This window comes from Lagopus leucura, unplaced genomic scaffold, assembly GCF_019238085.1.
Source record: "Lagopus leucura isolate 7727_CA_CO unplaced genomic scaffold, USGS_WTPT01 Super-Scaffold_100022, whole genome shotgun sequence".
NCBI lineage: Eukaryota > Metazoa > Chordata > Aves > Galliformes > Phasianidae > Lagopus > Lagopus leucura.
The window spans coordinates 9,852,597-9,870,097 of record NW_024962275.1 but is presented as its reverse complement, the minus strand read 5'-3'; the positions used below and the strand labels follow the sequence as shown (position 1 = coordinate 9,870,097).

Sequence of the window (17,501 nt, the reverse complement as noted above, 5' to 3'; positions counted from 1 at the left end):
TGTGAGGATGTTGTGTGCAGGAGTTGTTTTTATTTCTTGATTTTAATGTTTTCTGATGTTTTGGTTGGGGCTTCTTGAAGGTCACAGACTTGCATCAGAGATGAGCAGGACAGTCTGTGTGGGTCTCTGTCCTTTCCTCACTGAGGAAAGGGCACAAACTCCTCACTGAGGGCTGTGGGCACAAACTGGAGCACAGGAAGCTCCATACGAACATGAAGAAAAGCCTTTGTACTTTAACAGTGGCAGAGCCCTGGAAGAAGCTGTCCAGAGAGCTGGTGGAATCTCCTCCTGTGGACGTACTCAGAACACACCTGAACACTTTCCTGAGTAACCCGAGCCTAGAGCAGGAGGACAGATGATCTCCAGAGGTCCCTTCCAACCCCTGCGGTTCTGTGATTCCGTGATCTTTCATGGCTTATGGTACAGAAGCCTTTCTAGTGAGCCTTGAGCTGTTAGGTGCTTCACTGGCCTTAATGGGTATCAGGAGCTCAGGGTTGTGATGGCAGAAGTGCTCCCGTGTAGCATGGGAGCCTGTGCTTTGATTGTAGGGTTGCGTCTGAGAGTGAATTTGGGGCAGGACCTGCTGCTCCCCCAGCACTCCTCACCCCTCCAACCTCTGCCACCTCTGGATTTTTGCTCCTCCGTGATTCTCTCACTACGTTCTTCTCAGTGATGCCCTGTGTCAGGATGGAACACCAGAGAGGCTACGGAATCTCCTCCTTGGAGACCTTCAAAAGCCACCTGGACATGGTGCAGGGCACCTGCACTGGGCGTCCCTGTGGGAGCAAGGCTGGGACAGATGAGCCCTGAGTCCTTGCCATGGAGCTAATGGAGAGCATCCAGAGAAAGGCTGTAGAGATGAGCAAGGGTCTGGAGAGCATGGACTGTCAGGGTCTGGTCAGAGGAGAGGAGGCTGAGAGGAGGCCTCGTGGCCTGCAGCTCTCATGGCCGGTGCTTCCTGCTGTGCGGAGGCTGGATGTCTGCTGGCATCCACTGTCAGCAATGGCCGCTCCATTTCAAAGCACAGCATTCCTACACAGAGCCAAGAGATGCACCTCTGCTGTGTGGCCAAGAAAACGTGTTTAACAGAGCTTTTGTAGTAAGATGTGTGGGATTCTGTGTAGAAGTGAGTCCTATTTTAATTTTCCCTTCACGTGAGCTTTTCTCGTGCAAGATCGGTTTGTTTTATCAACTTGGAAAAGTGCCTGCAACAGGATTTTGTAAGAATTGATTTCCTGCGAGTTTCCTGTGAAATTGGAAACCTGCAGAAATGGGTGGATTTCTGAAATTCTATTGTGTGGGTTTTCTCCTTTTTTTTTTTTCCCCAAGTAAAAAAAGAACCGTGCCCTCCTCCCCCCGAGCTCTCATTCCGCGTACATTTATTCCTTAAAAATATTTCCAGCTGTTTCTTTTTCTGGGAAACTCATACCATCTGTAAACAAGTGCCTGATTCAGATAATTCTGTTATTTTGCCTGGTCACTCTTATTTTCCAGCTTTTAATAATGCGAGAGTTGAGGAGCAATCAGTAATGGTTTTTCTCCTCTTCACCCTCAATTTGATTATTTTTCTCATAAAGAGTGGAGTAAGGAGAGCGCCAAGCAACAGGAGATGGGAAAAATATTTTGATTACTTTTCGGTTGCTTATAATCAAGGAGTAACTCTTCTAATCCAGGCCAATTTACCGCATTGATTTAATTCATAATTTTAATTTCATGACTTTTCTGAAAAAAATAAAAACAAAACCATAAAGAATAAAAAAACTGAAACCACCCAAACCGCAGAAGACAAAACCAGCAGCTCAGCGAGGTGCGTCGGGTTGAAGCTTTTTTAATACTTGTTTGAACAGTTGTAGTTTTAGGTTAAAATTTATTTAATGTTCCCTTTCTTCTGTCTACTTCTGCCAGAATATTCTACTTGAATTTTCCTGCGCTGCCACAAGAGAAAAATTGAAATTCAAAGCACAGATTCTGCCAGTGCTTTCAGCGAGTTCATAAAATTACTCATATGAATATTCCCTTGACTCAGAGGCAACTGCTTGCAGTCCTTAAACCTGTCTGGGACTACCTGAAGTATTGGGAGCCCAAACAAATGGTAGGTGATGAGGAAATCCTGGGCGCTTCAAAGGCTTTTTTTTTTTTTTTTTTTGGTTCAGTTTTGAAGCAAAAAGCTCTGGATTTGCTGAGTGCGTGGCCGAGCTGGTGGCACTATTTGTTTTTTCCCCCTTGATACCAATAAGCTGACATGAAATCTGGAGGATGGTTCTCGATCTGTGCTATGGCTGTAACTGGGAGAAGTGTGGAGATGTGCCAGAAGTGTCCCGCTGCTGGCTTCGCTGTTAGCTCAGCTCTCCTGGTGAAGAGCTGGCAGATCTGCGCCTTTCCCAGCAGGGATTGCAGCTCTCCAGCATGAAGCTTTTTAGGACTTGTGCTTATGAATTGCTGAGAGCTCCGGAAATGGGTGGCTGCAGGTGGAGTACCCACGTTGTTAAATTAAGCTTGTAGAATGGAAAGGGAATGATAAGCAAGGAGTAAAGACAGTGAAATGTCATGCAAGTAGTCTCTAGATTGTGATAACTTTGTTTGTTTGTTTGTTTGTTTGCCTGCTTACAGTTTTCCCTCCCAAGCTCCAATTTTCTGTTCCCAACATAAGAATTTGTGGAAAAGTTTGAGCAAACCCAGTTCAACTGTTTTCAAGACCAAACAATATTACAAATAATAATAATAATAATAATAATAACAATTAAAAGAAAACTAGATCTTCCAATTGAAATTGGCATAGAGAGAGTCCCTGGGTTCAGGCAGTAGAACTGAAACTGAGTGTAGAAAGCTTCGTTCCCCTTTCAGCTTTTCCAGTGGAATCCCGTGCTCACACCTCAGCTGTGGGCTGCCCTGTGCAGCTGGGCTCCAGGCCCCATCACCAGCAGTTTGGGAAGCGCTGCACGGTTTCGTGGCAGCTGAGGACCCGCAGGATTTGTACACCTGTACTTCCCAGGTGTACAAATGTTGTGATACATCATCGGCTTCTAATTCCCCCTGCTAATGCAGGGATGGGCACCCTATGTGTGTGCGACCTGGTGAGCACCTTTGGCTTCTCGTTCGCGGCTCCATGGGGACTGGAGCATCACCTCTGTATCTGAGGTGGGTCCTGGAGTGGAACCTGGCTCTGCTCTTGGCTGTTCTCACACAGCCTGGTCATCACCGCTGGGAACCACAACCCATGGCTGCCAGATGACACCGATGGGCTGTGCCTTAACATTTTCTTTGCCTTTTGCTCTCTCTGGGACATTGGCCACCATCAGGAAGCTAACCTTAGGTGATGCTGTTTTGAAATTGCTCATTAACAGCTTATTTCTTTTTACAACGAGAACGAGTCCAGAAGAGGCCACTAAGATGGTCAGAGGGCTGGAGCACCTCTCCTATGAGGAAACGTTGAGGGAACTGGGCTTGTTTAGCTTGGAGAAGAGGAGGCTGCAGGGAGACCTCATTGTGGCCTTCCAGAACTTGAAGGGAGCAGATAAACAGGAGGGGGAATGGTTGTTTGTGAGGGTGGATGGTGATAGGACAAGGGGGAATGGCCTTAAACTGAGACAGGGGAGGTTTAGGTTGGATATTAGGAGGAAGTTTTTGAGCCAGAGGGTGGTGAGGCACTGGAACAGGTTGCCCAAGGAGGCTGTGGATGCCCCATCCCTGCAGGCATTCAAGGCCAGGCTGGATGTGGCTCTGGGCAGCCTGGGCTGCTGGTTGGTGACCTGCACACAGCAGCGGGTTGGAACTGGATGAGCACTGTGCTCCTTTGCAACCCAGGCCATTCTAGGATTCTGTGATTCTATGAGCACCGGATTCCAGCAGGTATGAGCCGTCCGTGTAGATGTGGTGCACGAATGAGGCAGCTGTTCAATGAATCTCCTGAATTACCCCTGGCTAAACAGGCACCAGGCATGCAGGTGTGGTGGCCAGGTGAGGACAGGCAGGCTAGCAATGGACTCATGTGCCGTCACAGCGAGGACCCTCAGGTGCCATCACCACATTTGGAGTCACTGTTACAGTTTGTGCTGAATGGTCTTTGGAAACTGAAACGTTGAGATGAATCTGAGTAAAGCTGGGTTTAAATAACATGAATGGCAGATGTGGATGTACACCATTGGTTCTGCATCCTCTTGCACTGGGTGAGCAGCGTACAGCCTGAAGGAGGTGTCAGTGAGGGTGCTGGAATGGACACCAGAGGGTGGACCTGTCCCGGTTAGGTTTTCCCCCTTGCCACAAGAGGAAGAAGCAGCTTCTTTCTCTATGTGCTCTGCTTTTATGCTATGCCCGAGGAAAAGAAATGCCCCTGGATGCTCACCCCTGATTTTGGAACTGCTCTGTGTCAAAGCAGACCCCATGTGTGCTCAGCTCTACCAGGGGCCGGTGCTCCCTGCCCTCATGGAGGAGGTGCTTGATGGAGCTCAGATTTCCTCCTTTCTGAATCTTTTTTTATTGTTTTGGTTATTTCTTGAGCTGCAGCTGAGGAAATAGGGAGTGCATTCCTCTTTCTGATGGGCTTATTTGTTCCCTCATGGAAAACTCAGTGCTGTCTGATGCTGGTGCTGCCCCTATGGATGTGCTAAGGAGAAGAGCAAGGATGGGATAAGCCAAAGCTTTCCAAAGCATCAAAGACCATTTTGCCTCGTTTAGGCGATGCTTTGCCTCTGGGAAGCGCACAGGCATGGCTGCTCAGCTCTCCCACCTGCTCAGTGATGCCCTTTGCCTTTAATTAAATCTGGGGGAGATCACAGGGCTTGGGAGAGCTGAGAAGAGCAAGGTGGGTGATGTTGGTTCTGTGTTGCCACTCAAAGTTCAGGACTTGAGCTTTTCCTTAGCATCCCATCATGACAGCAGGAACCAAGGCTGCAGGTGTATTGGTTGGTCCATTGTGGTGTGGATGTTTTGGTGCAATGTGGGGTTCCTTCTCCCTGTTTTTTCCTATTTTCTCTTTAATGAAAGTTAAACAGAAGACTGCCAGCATCTTAACCTTTGTTTATTGAAAAAAAAAAAAGAAAAAACCGAACCACTTCCTGCACGTTGTGTTGCTTTGAAGTTAATAATCACAGGCAGCGCAGGTAGGCAGGCCGGCAGTTTTTTTTATGGCACATTCCTTTGCAAGACCTGTTTTCAGTTGGTTATTCTGGTGCCAAATTTTAATTATTTGGAGTGAAATTTTCCGTGCTGAGTGTGTGCTCCTGGCTCCTTCCTGACCTGTACGTGTGCTCTGTGTTCCGCCAGAAAGGACTCAGCTCTCTTTTGCAATGCACTCAGATCCTTTTTTGTCTTCTTTTCCCCTCTTTCTTCCCCTCAGGTAAAACAAACAATTCCACCCTTTTACAAACAATCTGTGGGTTTAAGCTCTCCTTACTGCCACTTTGGGAAAGGCTGTGGAAGGATCTCATAAGTTTTGGTAAAAACACAGAATTGTTACCATGGGTGGGAGCAATTAATTCATAGATGCATTAATTAACAGAGGTGGGATCCAGCGTGGCACAGGGCTCAGTGTCACAAACCCTCGCTTACATCAGCCCATGTTTTGGGCGTGAGCTGTGTAACCATAATTGAAGCTGGTGCTTCAGTCTTCCAAAATCTCATTTTGCATCTTAATGCTTTTTAGTTATGTTGTTGCTTCTCAGTAACTGTTAATTTTATTTTCAATTTTCCCCTCATAGTGTAGCCCTTTCTCTAAACACACGTTTCTGGGTCAGCTGTGCATCTGCTCGAGCTCCTAATTTTTGACACTTTCTCCTGTTAGGAGATGCTGACTGATACATTTCTTATTTATCTCATGGTTCACTTTCTGCTTGTGTCGGGGAACATATGGTCAGAAAGCACATTCTGGTTTTGTGCATTTTAATTTAATAGCTATTTATCTGTGTTAGTTTTGTGTAACTACCCTTGATGTACCAGACACAAAAGCAGCTTTAGGAAGTCGTATTTTGAACTGTAAATTATTTGATGCTGTGTTACCATTACGAGTGGGAGCGTTGTCTCCATTGCAGCTCTCCATGCACCCCATCCTCACAGACTGGCGGGCTGGGACAAGCCCTGCTGCTCTGCTTCCTCAGTTCAAAATGAGGAAATCATTCACATAACGAACTGGGTAAGCTGGAGGGAAGATTTCTCTTTGCCCTTCCTAAAGACATGACTCTGTTGAACACTGCTTGGAGCCGTTTCAGCACGCTCAGGTTGGGGGCGCTTGAATGGTGATGTGCAGCGATGGACGCATTGAGTTCTTTGGGTATTTCTAGTCTTTGGATGTGAGTTTTGAGAAGTTAAATGTAATGTTTTGTTTTACGTGGATGAAGAGGGATGTTGGGCTCACAGCAAGCCGTGGGTTGGGCTGCTGAGCCATGGGCACCTCTGAGCCAACACTGCACCTGCAAATATGGCTGCTTAGGTCTGTGGCCAGGGGCTCCTTTCTGAACCTGATATTTGCTTTGTGATTGATGAGGTTTGGAGCTGCCCAATGGGGTCCTCAGCATTATGTCACAGTCACCTTGCTGGCAGCATTTTTGTTGGGATAGGCTTATTTAAGCAGCTGTGAACCTTTTGTAGGGCTGTATCTGATTTCCTTCAGCCTTGGCTTGCTCTTTAGGTCTGTTGGATCCATGCTAAAGGGACAGGTGTGGGCTTGCAGCAGTCCCAGATGACCGTGCTGCTATCATCAGTGGGACTTCGAGCATCTTCCCATGTGGGCAGGCTGGGGGCTGCTTTTCTCCTCCTTAGGAGCTTATAAACAGGAGACGGACTTTTGGTGTGGGCTGGTGGTGATAGGACAAGGGGGAATAGCTTTGAACTAAAAGAGAGGGTATTTAGGTTAGGTGTGAGGGGGAAGTCCTTTCCTCAGAGGCCCCAGCACTGTGCCCAGAGCTGTGGGTGCCCATCCCTGGAGGTGCCCCAAGCCACGGATGGGCCCAGGGCAGCCTGAGCTGGGGGACAGCCAGTCTATGGCAGGGGTGGGGATGGGGGCTGTGAGGGCCCTTCAACCCAACTGTGCTGTGATTCTATGCTAAAGCATCATGTCTGGTTGGAAACCATCTTACATGTGTCCAGCCTGCTAACTCTATGCTTTTGTTGCCCTCTTTCTTACATATTTTAATAAAAAAAAATAAATAAAAAAAAAGTTTTGTTACTTATATTCATTAACTATATTATATATTTTATATGAGGCCTAAGACAATTCCTCTTCACTCAGTGTTGTCCCAGGCAAGCCAACAGGTTGTACACCCATGGATTCTGTGCTGAGAGCTCCCATCTCCTGTGGTTTCTCTTTTCTCTTTGGAAGCAGAGAAGTCCCTCACACCATCAAACCTCTCTTTGTGTGCTCCTCACACACCTCTCACCCTTAGCACTGATATTTGTGGCATCACAAGAGAAGGGAGTCCCAAGAATTGCTGAGTAAAAGAGGTCAAAAAGCAAGAAAACCTGTTGTTAGAAATGGCATTTGCCAATAGATCTTCCCCAGATAGCACTTCTAAGCCAAAACCTTTCCCTGAGGGGTGGCAGCACTGGGTGCCAGCAGGTGATGGGCCTGCTGTGTGTGTGGGTCCCATGGGGACGGTGGGGGCCCATTGGGCCCGTGCTGTGGCAGCTGTGGGGCTGCGCTGCCCTCCCAGATGTGGGGCCCTGCGGTGCCATCATGGCTGGGTTTGGCAGAAATCTGAAGGGATGGGCACTGGTGTCCCCAAATCTCAGTGGGATTTTGGATGATGCCGACCCCTCCGCACCCCACGGGGCTTCTGCCCTGCCTTTGTACCAAGTCTCCTTTTCATCTTTTCATTTTTTTTTCTTTTTTATCTTTTTTTCTTCTTTTTTGTACACACAGATCTAATCTCCTAGAAAATGCCCCGAAGGTTTGAGCAATCTACCAGTTGCAGGAACCCATAAAGCTTTTTTTCTTTTTCTTTTTCTTTTTTTTTTTTCCATTGTGTAAGCATGACAAATCATTAATTTTTGATTGATTGCTTTGAATTATGGGTGCTCTGACATCCTTTCTGTAGCCGAACAGCTGTATAACAAATGAACATATCAGCGCTCACAAAAGATTGGAGATCTAACAGAAGCAATTACATTGTCAGCTCCTCCCTTCTGGCTTTTCCCAGGCAACGGAGGGAGGAAATTTTTTAACAGAAATTCCTCAAGTGGCTAACAATAATAATAAAAAAAAATAACTTTTTGTAATTCAATTAGATTTTTATCTCTTCATTTCCAGTGGATTTCGGAAGCGTTGGAAGCCAGGATGCCTTTCTGCTCTCTGTAACACAGGGAATCCCTCTGAACAAAATTTCACACGAAGAATTAAAAAATAAGAAAAAATCAAATTGTAATTTTCGGCTGCTACTCCTTTAAGATTTCAGAATTGCACCACTGCACTAAATGTGACCTCCATAACTTTTAAATTAAGAATTTATGCTGGCTTGAAATTTATGAAATATTTCAGCATGAAAGAAAGCCTTTTTCCCTCAGGAAAATTGAGCAATAAATCACAGCACTCTCGATTTACTGCCCTACAGCCAGCCAAAGATAGGATTTTTTTTCCTTCCCCCCTTCGTTCTGAAAAAAAAAAATGTAATCATATAAGACAGCTTAGCTGCTATCCTCCCACTCTCTAGAATTTTTAATTTCAGCTGTTTCTGCTTGGATTTATTTCCAATATTCCTGCTCGGCTTTTCAATTTCCTCAGTTATTAAATTTTAATTCAGTGCATTAGCATTTAAATTAAAAAAGGGTTTATTTTATCGAAATCGTTGGCTAGCCCCCATCCTGCTGCACATGAATTGCCTGTTTCTGCCATTTGCACAAAATGTGAAATGCAGCTAATATCTTTTAACTTATATTTGCACAAATTCAGAAATAAAATTTCTGGGTTTGGAATAATATTGTCTTTCCAAGGAAGGCTCTAATCAGAGAGCCGGGGAATGGAGGCAGGGAGGAGGCGGCCTCGTGTCCGTCCCCTTGCCGTGAGCAGGGATGAGATGGGGCACCCGTGGGAGCAGCGTGGGCTGGGCCGGGTGTGTGTGGGACAGGGACGTCAGGGCTGTGCTCCCCAGAGCCCCTCATCAAGAGGAGAGAGGCTTGGAGCTGTGGTTTGGGATGAGGAGGGGTGGAATTGAGGAGGTTGGGTTGACGTGGGTTGGGATGATGCCTGGCGTCCCCACTGCCCGATCCAGTCTGGCGCAGCGATTGCAAGGCACTGTAGTGGTTTTTTTGGTGTGAACTTAGGCCGTCTGAGCGTGGATGCATTGAATTTGGATATTTCCTTTCTGTAAGTTGGATGTTTCGGCCTTATTTTCCTCTTGATTCGTTGCTTCAAACTTTGCGGGGCTACGGCAGAACGCAGTAAAATGGTTGCAAGAGCAATATCTCCAGTGTTTGCTGCTGGTTGAGTGTTTTTGGAGGAGAAAAATAAAATCACCTCCTTGGTGAGCTGTGTCTGAAGTCCTGCCTTGGTCTGCTGAAAGCTGTGGGCTTGGGCTGAAGTATGTGGAACATTCTGCCAAAATTGAGCACTGAGGATTTGTGCAATTCAGGGTGGTTTTGGTGCAAGGTGCACCAGAAGAATTAGAGGACAGCGTTGTATTCTTAACCTAAACCGCCTTTTTTAATGTCTTCTGTCTTTCAGGCTGACGAAAGCAACAGCAGCGGGAGGAGGAGCACTTCCAGCAGGTATGGAACAGATTTCCCTCCTTTGTGGGGATGTGGTGGGCAGGTTCAGCTTTGCTCAGCTGCATTCCCCCTCTTGGAGATGGATGGCAAAAAGTGACTGCATGAGGAGGATGAGCTGGGAGCTGTTGGGAGGGCAGTGACTGTACACCACATTTATAGTTTGCTGGAGGTGGATGCAAGGGAGATAATTCTAGCTATGGGGACTGTGAGGAGAAGTGCCTGTGCAGTGCACGTGTCTCTGTGTCTCCCCATGCATGAGCATGCTGTGGTGAAAAACCAGCTCTGGTTGTGGCTCTTCCATGATTCATATGCAGCATAGCAAATTCCTAGCCAGTGTTCCAAAGGTTCTGTGGTAAAAACAGGTGGAGATGTAGGAATGAGTGATGCAAGGGTTTAAGTGGTGACAACATTGAAGTTGTATTGGAGGAAAGCACATGGCATGGCAAGGGGAGTGGGCTGCAGTGAATGGGAGTTGGAGAACAAGAGTTGGAGAATCATAGAATGGATAAGGTTGGAAAAGAGCTCTAAGATCATTTAGTTCAATGGCCAGTCCACCCCCAACGTGCCCACTGCCACAAGTGCCACATCTCCACAGTTCTTGAACACCTCCAGGGACGGTGACTCCACCACTCCTTGGGCAGCTTGTGCCAATGCCCAAACACCCTTCTGGAGAAGAAAATTTTCCTAATGTCCAGTCTGAACCTCCCCTGCCTCAGTGTGAGGGCATCATCTCGTCCTATCGCTGTTACCTGGGAGCAGAGGCTGACCCCACCTCACACAGCCACCCCTCAGCAGCTGCAGAGCACTGCCATCTCCCCTGAGCTCCCCTTCCCCATGCTGACCCATCCCAGCTCCCTCAGCCGCTCCCCGTCACACCTGTGCTCCAGACCCCTCACAGCTCCATCCCATCTCTGGACACGCTGCAGGGCCTCCGTGTCTGCATTGCAGTGAGGGCCCAGCACCGAGCACAGCACTGAGCTGCGGCCCCACCAGTGCCGTACAGAGGGACGATGCCCTCCTGCTCCTGCTGGCTGCACTGCTGCTGACACAAGGCAGGCTGCCGTGGGCCTTCTTGGCCACCTGGGCACACTGCTGCTCACCTGCTGCCGGCTGTCAGCTCACACCCACAGAGCCTTTTCCTCCGTGCAGCTTGCCAGCCGCTCTGCCCCTGCACTTCGTGAGCCATGCTGGCTGAGCCTGATCCCCTGGCTGGTGACAGGGAAGAAGGTGATGGCAGGGAGGTGCCATCAGAGGGTGGGGTGAACCATGGAGCACCCAAAGCACATTTGTGGGTCACATTGTTGCCTATGGCAGATGATAAGCAACAGAAAACAGCAGTGAGTTTGTCTGTTGTGGGCAACGTTTGCATGGTGCCAGGCTTCGCCCCGACCTGGTGCCACCTCCACCTGCTGTCACTGCCTGGCTATGGGCACCTCTGGGGCACCCAGTGGATGGGGCTCCATGGGGTGGATTTTGGCAGTGCCAGCACCCTTCTTATGCAGAGGAAAATTGAGGTTTTCCCAGTTTTGGGAGGCTCATTAGAGAGAACCACTGGTGCTTGCACTCAGGATGGCTTGAACAAAGCGCTGGAAGGAAAACCACTTCAGCATCTTCCTACTGAACAAAAGATGGTCACAAAAAGCAAAATAGCAAAATCTGTTCAGATTTAATGGAAAGCTCTGCCAGTGGCTGAACGTTGAAATTTGGTTTTGATGGCATCAGACCGTTAGGGCTGGCAATACAAGGTGGTTGTTTTTCAAAGTTGTTCCTGCTTAAATGTGTCTCATTAATTGTAAGCTATCATGTAAGCTTTTAACTGTTAAGTTATATCAGGAAGATGTGTAAGCAAAATAAGGTTTCAAGGGCATCTTTACCCTTTTCTTCTGTTGGTATTTTTTTACTAGCTGTTTAGTAGCTCCATCTTAATGTGGTGACCACAGTATTGGGTTGCTCCTATTTTTATTTACTGATCAGAGCGAATTGATTTTATTCTGTTTCAAGTAAATGTTAAAAGCTCTGAAGGCACAGGATTTTTCTGATCTTATCACCTCTGCAGCTCTGATCGGGCCCGGCTGCTGCCTTTGAAATAACATTGGTTCAGCATGCAGCTGTTTTCAGCTGAGAATTGGTGGTGGCAGAAAGAGCTGTGTTTCCTACCTTATTAAATGGTGTGTGGATCCTGTACCTCACTGTGTGCTTATTAATGGGATATTGTGAAAAACAAGGAAAATTATTAGGAGCATAGAAAAAAATTCTTCTTTTAAGGGAGTGAAAGGAGACATGACTGTTTGCGTTGGAGAAGATGACAACTAAAAGACAACATGACAAAGCTTCTTGCTCCGGAGAAGGCAGATCACAGACCTTCTCCTTTTGCAAGCAAAGAGTCAGTCAACAAAATTAAAAGGTGGGAAATTGAAAGCCAGTAACAAGAAAGGTTGTTTTTTTTTTTTTTGCTTGTGTGATGGGCAGCTGGAGCTGTGGGAGCATAGAGCCAAAAGCTGAGCAGAGGGGCTCAGAAGGAATCCAACTGGACGATGCTGTCTGTATGTGGTGTGGACTCTATTGGAGCAGGGCCGTTTCCTGGGGCTCAGGTATCCCTCTGCTGTCTCTGGAAAGTTCCCGGAGCCTTGAAGCCCCATCTGTACGAGGTGGAGTAGTTTGAGCCCCGTGTGCCATTGCTGGGGCTCCCAGGAAGGCAGGCAGTGTGGAGCAGCGCTGGGGAGGCAGACCTGGGGGTAATTGCTGGGAATCTCTGTCACACCAGTGTGAAACAAACTACTTACCAGTAATTAATGTCAGCGTTCAGATGGTGGGCTCTGGGTCATGACAAGAAATAATTGAAAAACCAAATGTGCAATTATGTCTGACAAGCAGCGCGTGCTTTTCTTGGTCACCAGAGCCTTGTATAGTCATGTGTTAGACACGTTTTATATAATTATTACTGTTTATATGGTGGGTGTCAGAGGAAGGAAGAATTTTAGTTTCACGTCCTCTGTTGGCTATTTATTTTAAAGTCATTAGATTTGTTTTCAGACTTAACTACACTTAATGTGTGAGACTCCTGCTGAATAAATCAGACCCTGGTATTGGAATTGCATCTGTTTGCGGAGGGAATGGAGCCAACTGGAAGCTCAGCCCCCATCTGCACAAGGGCTGTCACCAGCCAGGAGCCTGCTTGCAGAGCAGATGTAGCTGTGCTCCATGCCCAAAGCAGGGGTGAATCCCAGAGCTGCTGGGGCTGCGAGCTGGCTGTGAGGGTATGGATGGTCTTGACTTTACTGTGCTGTTATGGGGGTTGCAGAGAGAATGGGAGCTTTCTTGGAGGCGGAGTTCCCAGCAGCCCCTCAGGCTGGGGCATGGGCATCTCCCAGCTCTCATACAGCACAGTTTTCCTCTGTGCACCAGCCCAGGCTGTGGTGCTCAGGACGTCTGGCAGTTTTGTCTTTAGCGACATGGTGCTGTCAGGAGAGGCTGTGTTTTGGTAGACCAAGACAGCTGGGAGAATGATGTATGCTGCTTTGTCTGCCGTACCCGGATTTCAGCAGTTCTTTCATTCATGATATCTCTTCAAAAAAAGATCTAATTTCAATAAGGTGAGTGAAGAAAAAACTATTTCAGTAACAAATTTCCAACTGGAGGAGAACATACCCAGAAATGGTCGCATATACTTTGCTCCTCAGTTGTTCCTTTGCCTGAATGGTGGCATCTTTCCTCCTTCCCTTTGCTCGTTCTGTACTTTGCAGGCACATCATCCTGAGTGGCTGTGTTACCCTCAGCCTCTCGCAAAGGAATGCGTGTGTTTCTGAGAAGGAAAGCTGTTTAAATGGTTTCCCTTTTATTTAAAAGACCACCTGGGAGATTTTCAGCCCCAGAGCATGAAGAGCTTAAGACACCCTACATTAGAAAGAGAGAGGAGTATTAATAATTAGGCAGGCTATTTAATAGCCTTGGTGCTCTCAGGATTCTCACCAGCCATCTTCAGGAAGGAACAAACAGAGCAACAAACAAAGCAGCTAGCTGATAGAAGAGGAGCAAACAGTTCAATTCTGCGCCAAGATGTGGACAAAAACCGTGAGAAACCCATGAAGGTTTCCTTGAAACCCAAAAGGAGGTCGGAGTGCCGTAGATGCTCATGTGAAGGGAGAGGCGGCAGCACACAGATGCATCCCAGCTCCCGGGGGACCAACTTATTTTCTGCCACACTGCTAAGCGTCAGAGCCCAGGAGAGCTTCTGGAGACGTGAGGCGGAGCGGGGCTTCCTTCTGTGAAGCACTGAGCAGAACTAACAATAATGCCTTCAGCAAAGCAGGGTTACCAGGACTTGGTTTTCCTTCGGCCATCCGCTCTCCTGGGCAGATCGTGGCTGTCCTGCTGTGGCCTGCAGTCTGCTGTTTGAACACGCGCCCATCTCCAGCAGCAGGACATCTGCCGCCTCATCTTAGCTGCTCTCCAGCTGAGGAGTTCTCCCAGTTCTCCTGAGGTCCTGCTGCTGTTCTCTCCCGTGCGCTGGTTGTGTTCCGCTCCTCACACTGTGCCAGTGCTGCCTGTGGCTTCGTGGCTGGCGCTGGGGTGGGCTGCACCGTGCCGGGACCTCTGGGGCTTTGCAGGGCTCAGTCATTTCTGAGCAAGCAACACAGAGCTCTTTCAGTGAATAAATCCTTTACTCTGTTTTTCCCTGAATTTCTTTGTCTCTGTTGACATTACCCTGCTGAAAATTTAAAGAAGCTGGCAGCTATTCTATTATCATCTTAAATTTAGTTTTTAACCTGCATCATTTGTATGTCGCACTTCTTATCAGACTGAATTCTTTCGCTTTTGGCGAGCGCTGAGCATTTGTTTTTTGTTGGATAAGCCATCTTTTCTTTAATTTGGTTTGACTTTCCTCTTCAAACCACCCTCATGATACTCCTAATAAGGACTTAAGGGAATTTGTTTTGCTAATAGCTGAGGAATTCTTTCCGACTCTTCGCTGTTGTCTTGGTCTGTGTTTTAATGTTTATTTTCTAGCGGAGAGGCAGCCTGGTTTGGTCCCATCGTTTACCTGTTCTGAAGGATTCGGAGCTATTGAGCATCCCTTGAGGAATGAAAACACAATTAAATTCCTCTTACACTGACTGAAGCAGTTAGTTGTCAGGAAAGGCTGTGTGTTTTAGAAGACTGTGATAGTTGGAAGAATTAAGGATGCTGCTTAGTTTGTTTTCCCCAAATTTGAGCAGTTGTTTCATTCATGGCGTTACCTCTTCAAAGAATGTTTTGGTTTACTTTTGTCTTGAGACCCACATGACTGGAAAGCAGTTGATAGAGCATGCTGAGGATGCTCTGAGCAGAGGAACAGTCACATTCCTGGTCAGAATTTCTTCTTCCTTTTTTTTTTTTTTTTTTTTGCATAGGGAGATTACTGCTAAATGCAGGCAGTCAGTTAGATGATGGTGAGGGCTGGCACTGCGATCACTGTGTGAAGCTCAGGCTGTGGTGGTGCAGCACATCCAGTTAGAAGTCACAGAATCATAGAGATGTTTGCATTGGAAGGGACTCTCGAAGGTTCTTGTAATCCAGCTGCCTGCAGTGAATGCAGGGACACCCACAGCTCCATCAGATGCTCGGAGTGCCATCCAGCCTGACCTTGGGTGTCTCTTCAGTTGCTTCTTCCATGAGATTTTGTGGTTAGATGGGCCTTGGTCTCCATGCCCCTCACACCACACTCTGTGTTGTTAGTCACTTCTGCGGTTTTCAGAGCTGGCTGCCCTTGGAAGCAGGCAGTCATCCTACCTGATGCATCTTTCTCGAGCCTTCTAAATGAATGAACTCCACAATAATGGTGATATTTATTGAGCAACTAACCCAGTGGCACTGTGTGACCAGGGATTGGGTTTTGGATGTACACCAGCAGCTGCTGCCACTGTGTGCGTTGCTTTGTCTCACTGTGCTTCAACGTTCGTGTGGGTTCCCAGACACTCGTGGAAAGAGCCAGGATATTTTTGACTCAAGAGACAGCAGAAGAGGTTGTTTGCTGTTGTGAAGGGGAGATTGCCAGTAAAACGATCTCTTTTCCAGCAAACCAAGCAGTGTGCGGCTCAAAGACCAGAGGCAGTGATGCATGCTGGATGCACCATCTTTGCCTTGGAAGCTGCTGGTACATAGGAGGCACTCAGCAATGTGGCTTTTGCTCCTGAGCCTCACACATGGAAACGAGGACAGCTTCCATGTGGAAGAGGCACTGGGTCAATCTGCAGCAGTGGGTTTGGTGGAGCAATGGCCTGAGCTGTGCCTCAGGACACCGGCTGGGCAAGTAGAGAGAGCATGCAGAGCTGAAGCAGGAAGCATGGAGATGAGAAGCAGTGTTCATCTCTAACACTGAGAAAAACAATTCCTGCCTACCTGTTCTTTCACATGACTTTTTGCCCAGTAACACCTGTGGCAGAGATGGCCCTGATGGAGGACATCATTTTGTCCATGCTTTCTGACCTGCTCCACTCCTCTGCAGCAAACAAGAACTGAGGAGGGGTAGGAAGGCCACCAAAAAACCACTCATCAATCAAGCAGATTTTATGCTTGTATTATTCTATTTCTACTTTAATCATTTCCATGTAAACTCAGAGTTCATTTCCATCTGTTCTATCCATTCCACTTCCCTTAGCTGTAGTCATGGCTCTTTGAAAACCATGGTAGACATCTGTAAATTGAGCCCCATTTTTTCAACTGTCTGTTTTTGCTTCCTTTCTTTTTGGGCAGCTGAGGCCTTTCCATCTGGTATGACATCAGCCAGCTGCCCGTTGGTTTTGAGAAGGCAAGTTGTAGTGTCCCATTGGTGACACTGTCCTGGTAGGCCTTGCAAAGCTTGGCCCTGCAAGGATTCACTGCATGATCCTGATTACTGTGCTCTTCTCAATCTCTTTGGTCCTGCAGACCAGAAGAGCAAACCAAGGACTGAGCAATAGCGTTTTAGGAGTGTAAAAGAGGACACGACGTGCTTGGCCTTGGGGAAGTTGTGTTGCCATCACTGCTGTCAGGGCATTAGCGGTGTATCTGTGCTTCTTCCAGCTTGAATGGAGTCCAGAAGAAATTGTGGATGCTCCATGTTTGCTGCTGGGGAGGAAGAGCTTTCTTTGTAGATGTTGACTCAGAGCATGTCTTCCTCCACATTTACTTCCTTTTCCTCTCCTTTGGAGAGAAAATACACAGGAGCTGACGTTGAAGACTGATTCTCCGTTGATCTCACTTTGCTCCTCCCCAAAAGCTCAGCAGGATGTGTGCTATAAAAATAGCCTCATTAGAAGCCATCTGAGTACATACACAATCACAGATCACTCAGAAGGGAGCACTGAGCATGCATGTTGCTGTTGCTGTCTTCAGAGAATTACATGACAAATTATTCCTAGCTGGAAGAAATGTCCTTTTGTAATTGGGTTTTTTTCCCTCATTCTTTCATAAGGGAGGAGTGTGTGTTTTTTAAGTAGCTTTTAGTCACTTTCATTATTTATGAGAATGCTACTCCAGATCAGAAAAAGCAAACTGCAAATGTGAGTCTCTTCTGGCTGCAGCAGCTGACGGTTCCCATTTGCTTTCAGTCATTGCCGGTTCTGCTTATCACAGCCAGAAAGAAATGCTCTTCAAAGATAAAAACAGCACCGTGTTGCAGCTCTGTGATGTGCACCTCTTTCCCCTCTGTTCCTTCTTTGGCAGAAAGCTGGCTGGAAGGGGGTTCACTGGTTTCATTGATAGAGTTACAGTGCAGAGGAGACTTGCAAGCAGCCACCCATTTCCTTGGTTCTCCCCTGTGGAAGAGCATTGCTCATGAGGCATTGTTG

The 17,501-nt window shown here is 47.3% G+C and overlaps 1 protein-coding gene across 11 annotated transcripts in view; it reads left to right on the top strand.

The window, feature by feature from the left end:
• Window positions 1-1,936: 1,936 nt before the first annotated feature.
• ZNF618 (zinc finger protein 618) overlaps window positions 1,937-17,501 on the top strand; it is an 83,438-nt gene continuing 67,873 nt past the window's right edge. For 4 of the 11 annotated variants that reach the window (XM_042878681.1, XM_042878685.1, XM_042878684.1 and 1 more), the window contains exons 1-2: window positions 1,938-2,092; window positions 9,650-9,693. In XM_042878681.1, the coding sequence (XP_042734615.1) occupies window positions 2,006-2,092; window positions 9,650-9,693 (131 nt within the window). In that variant the 5' untranslated portion in view covers window positions 1,938-2,005. Of the gene's footprint in view, window positions 2,093-9,649; window positions 9,694-17,501 lie in introns of all 11 variants that reach the window. The other 7 variants (XM_042878688.1, XM_042878683.1, XM_042878680.1 and 4 more) reach the window with 4 other exon arrangements.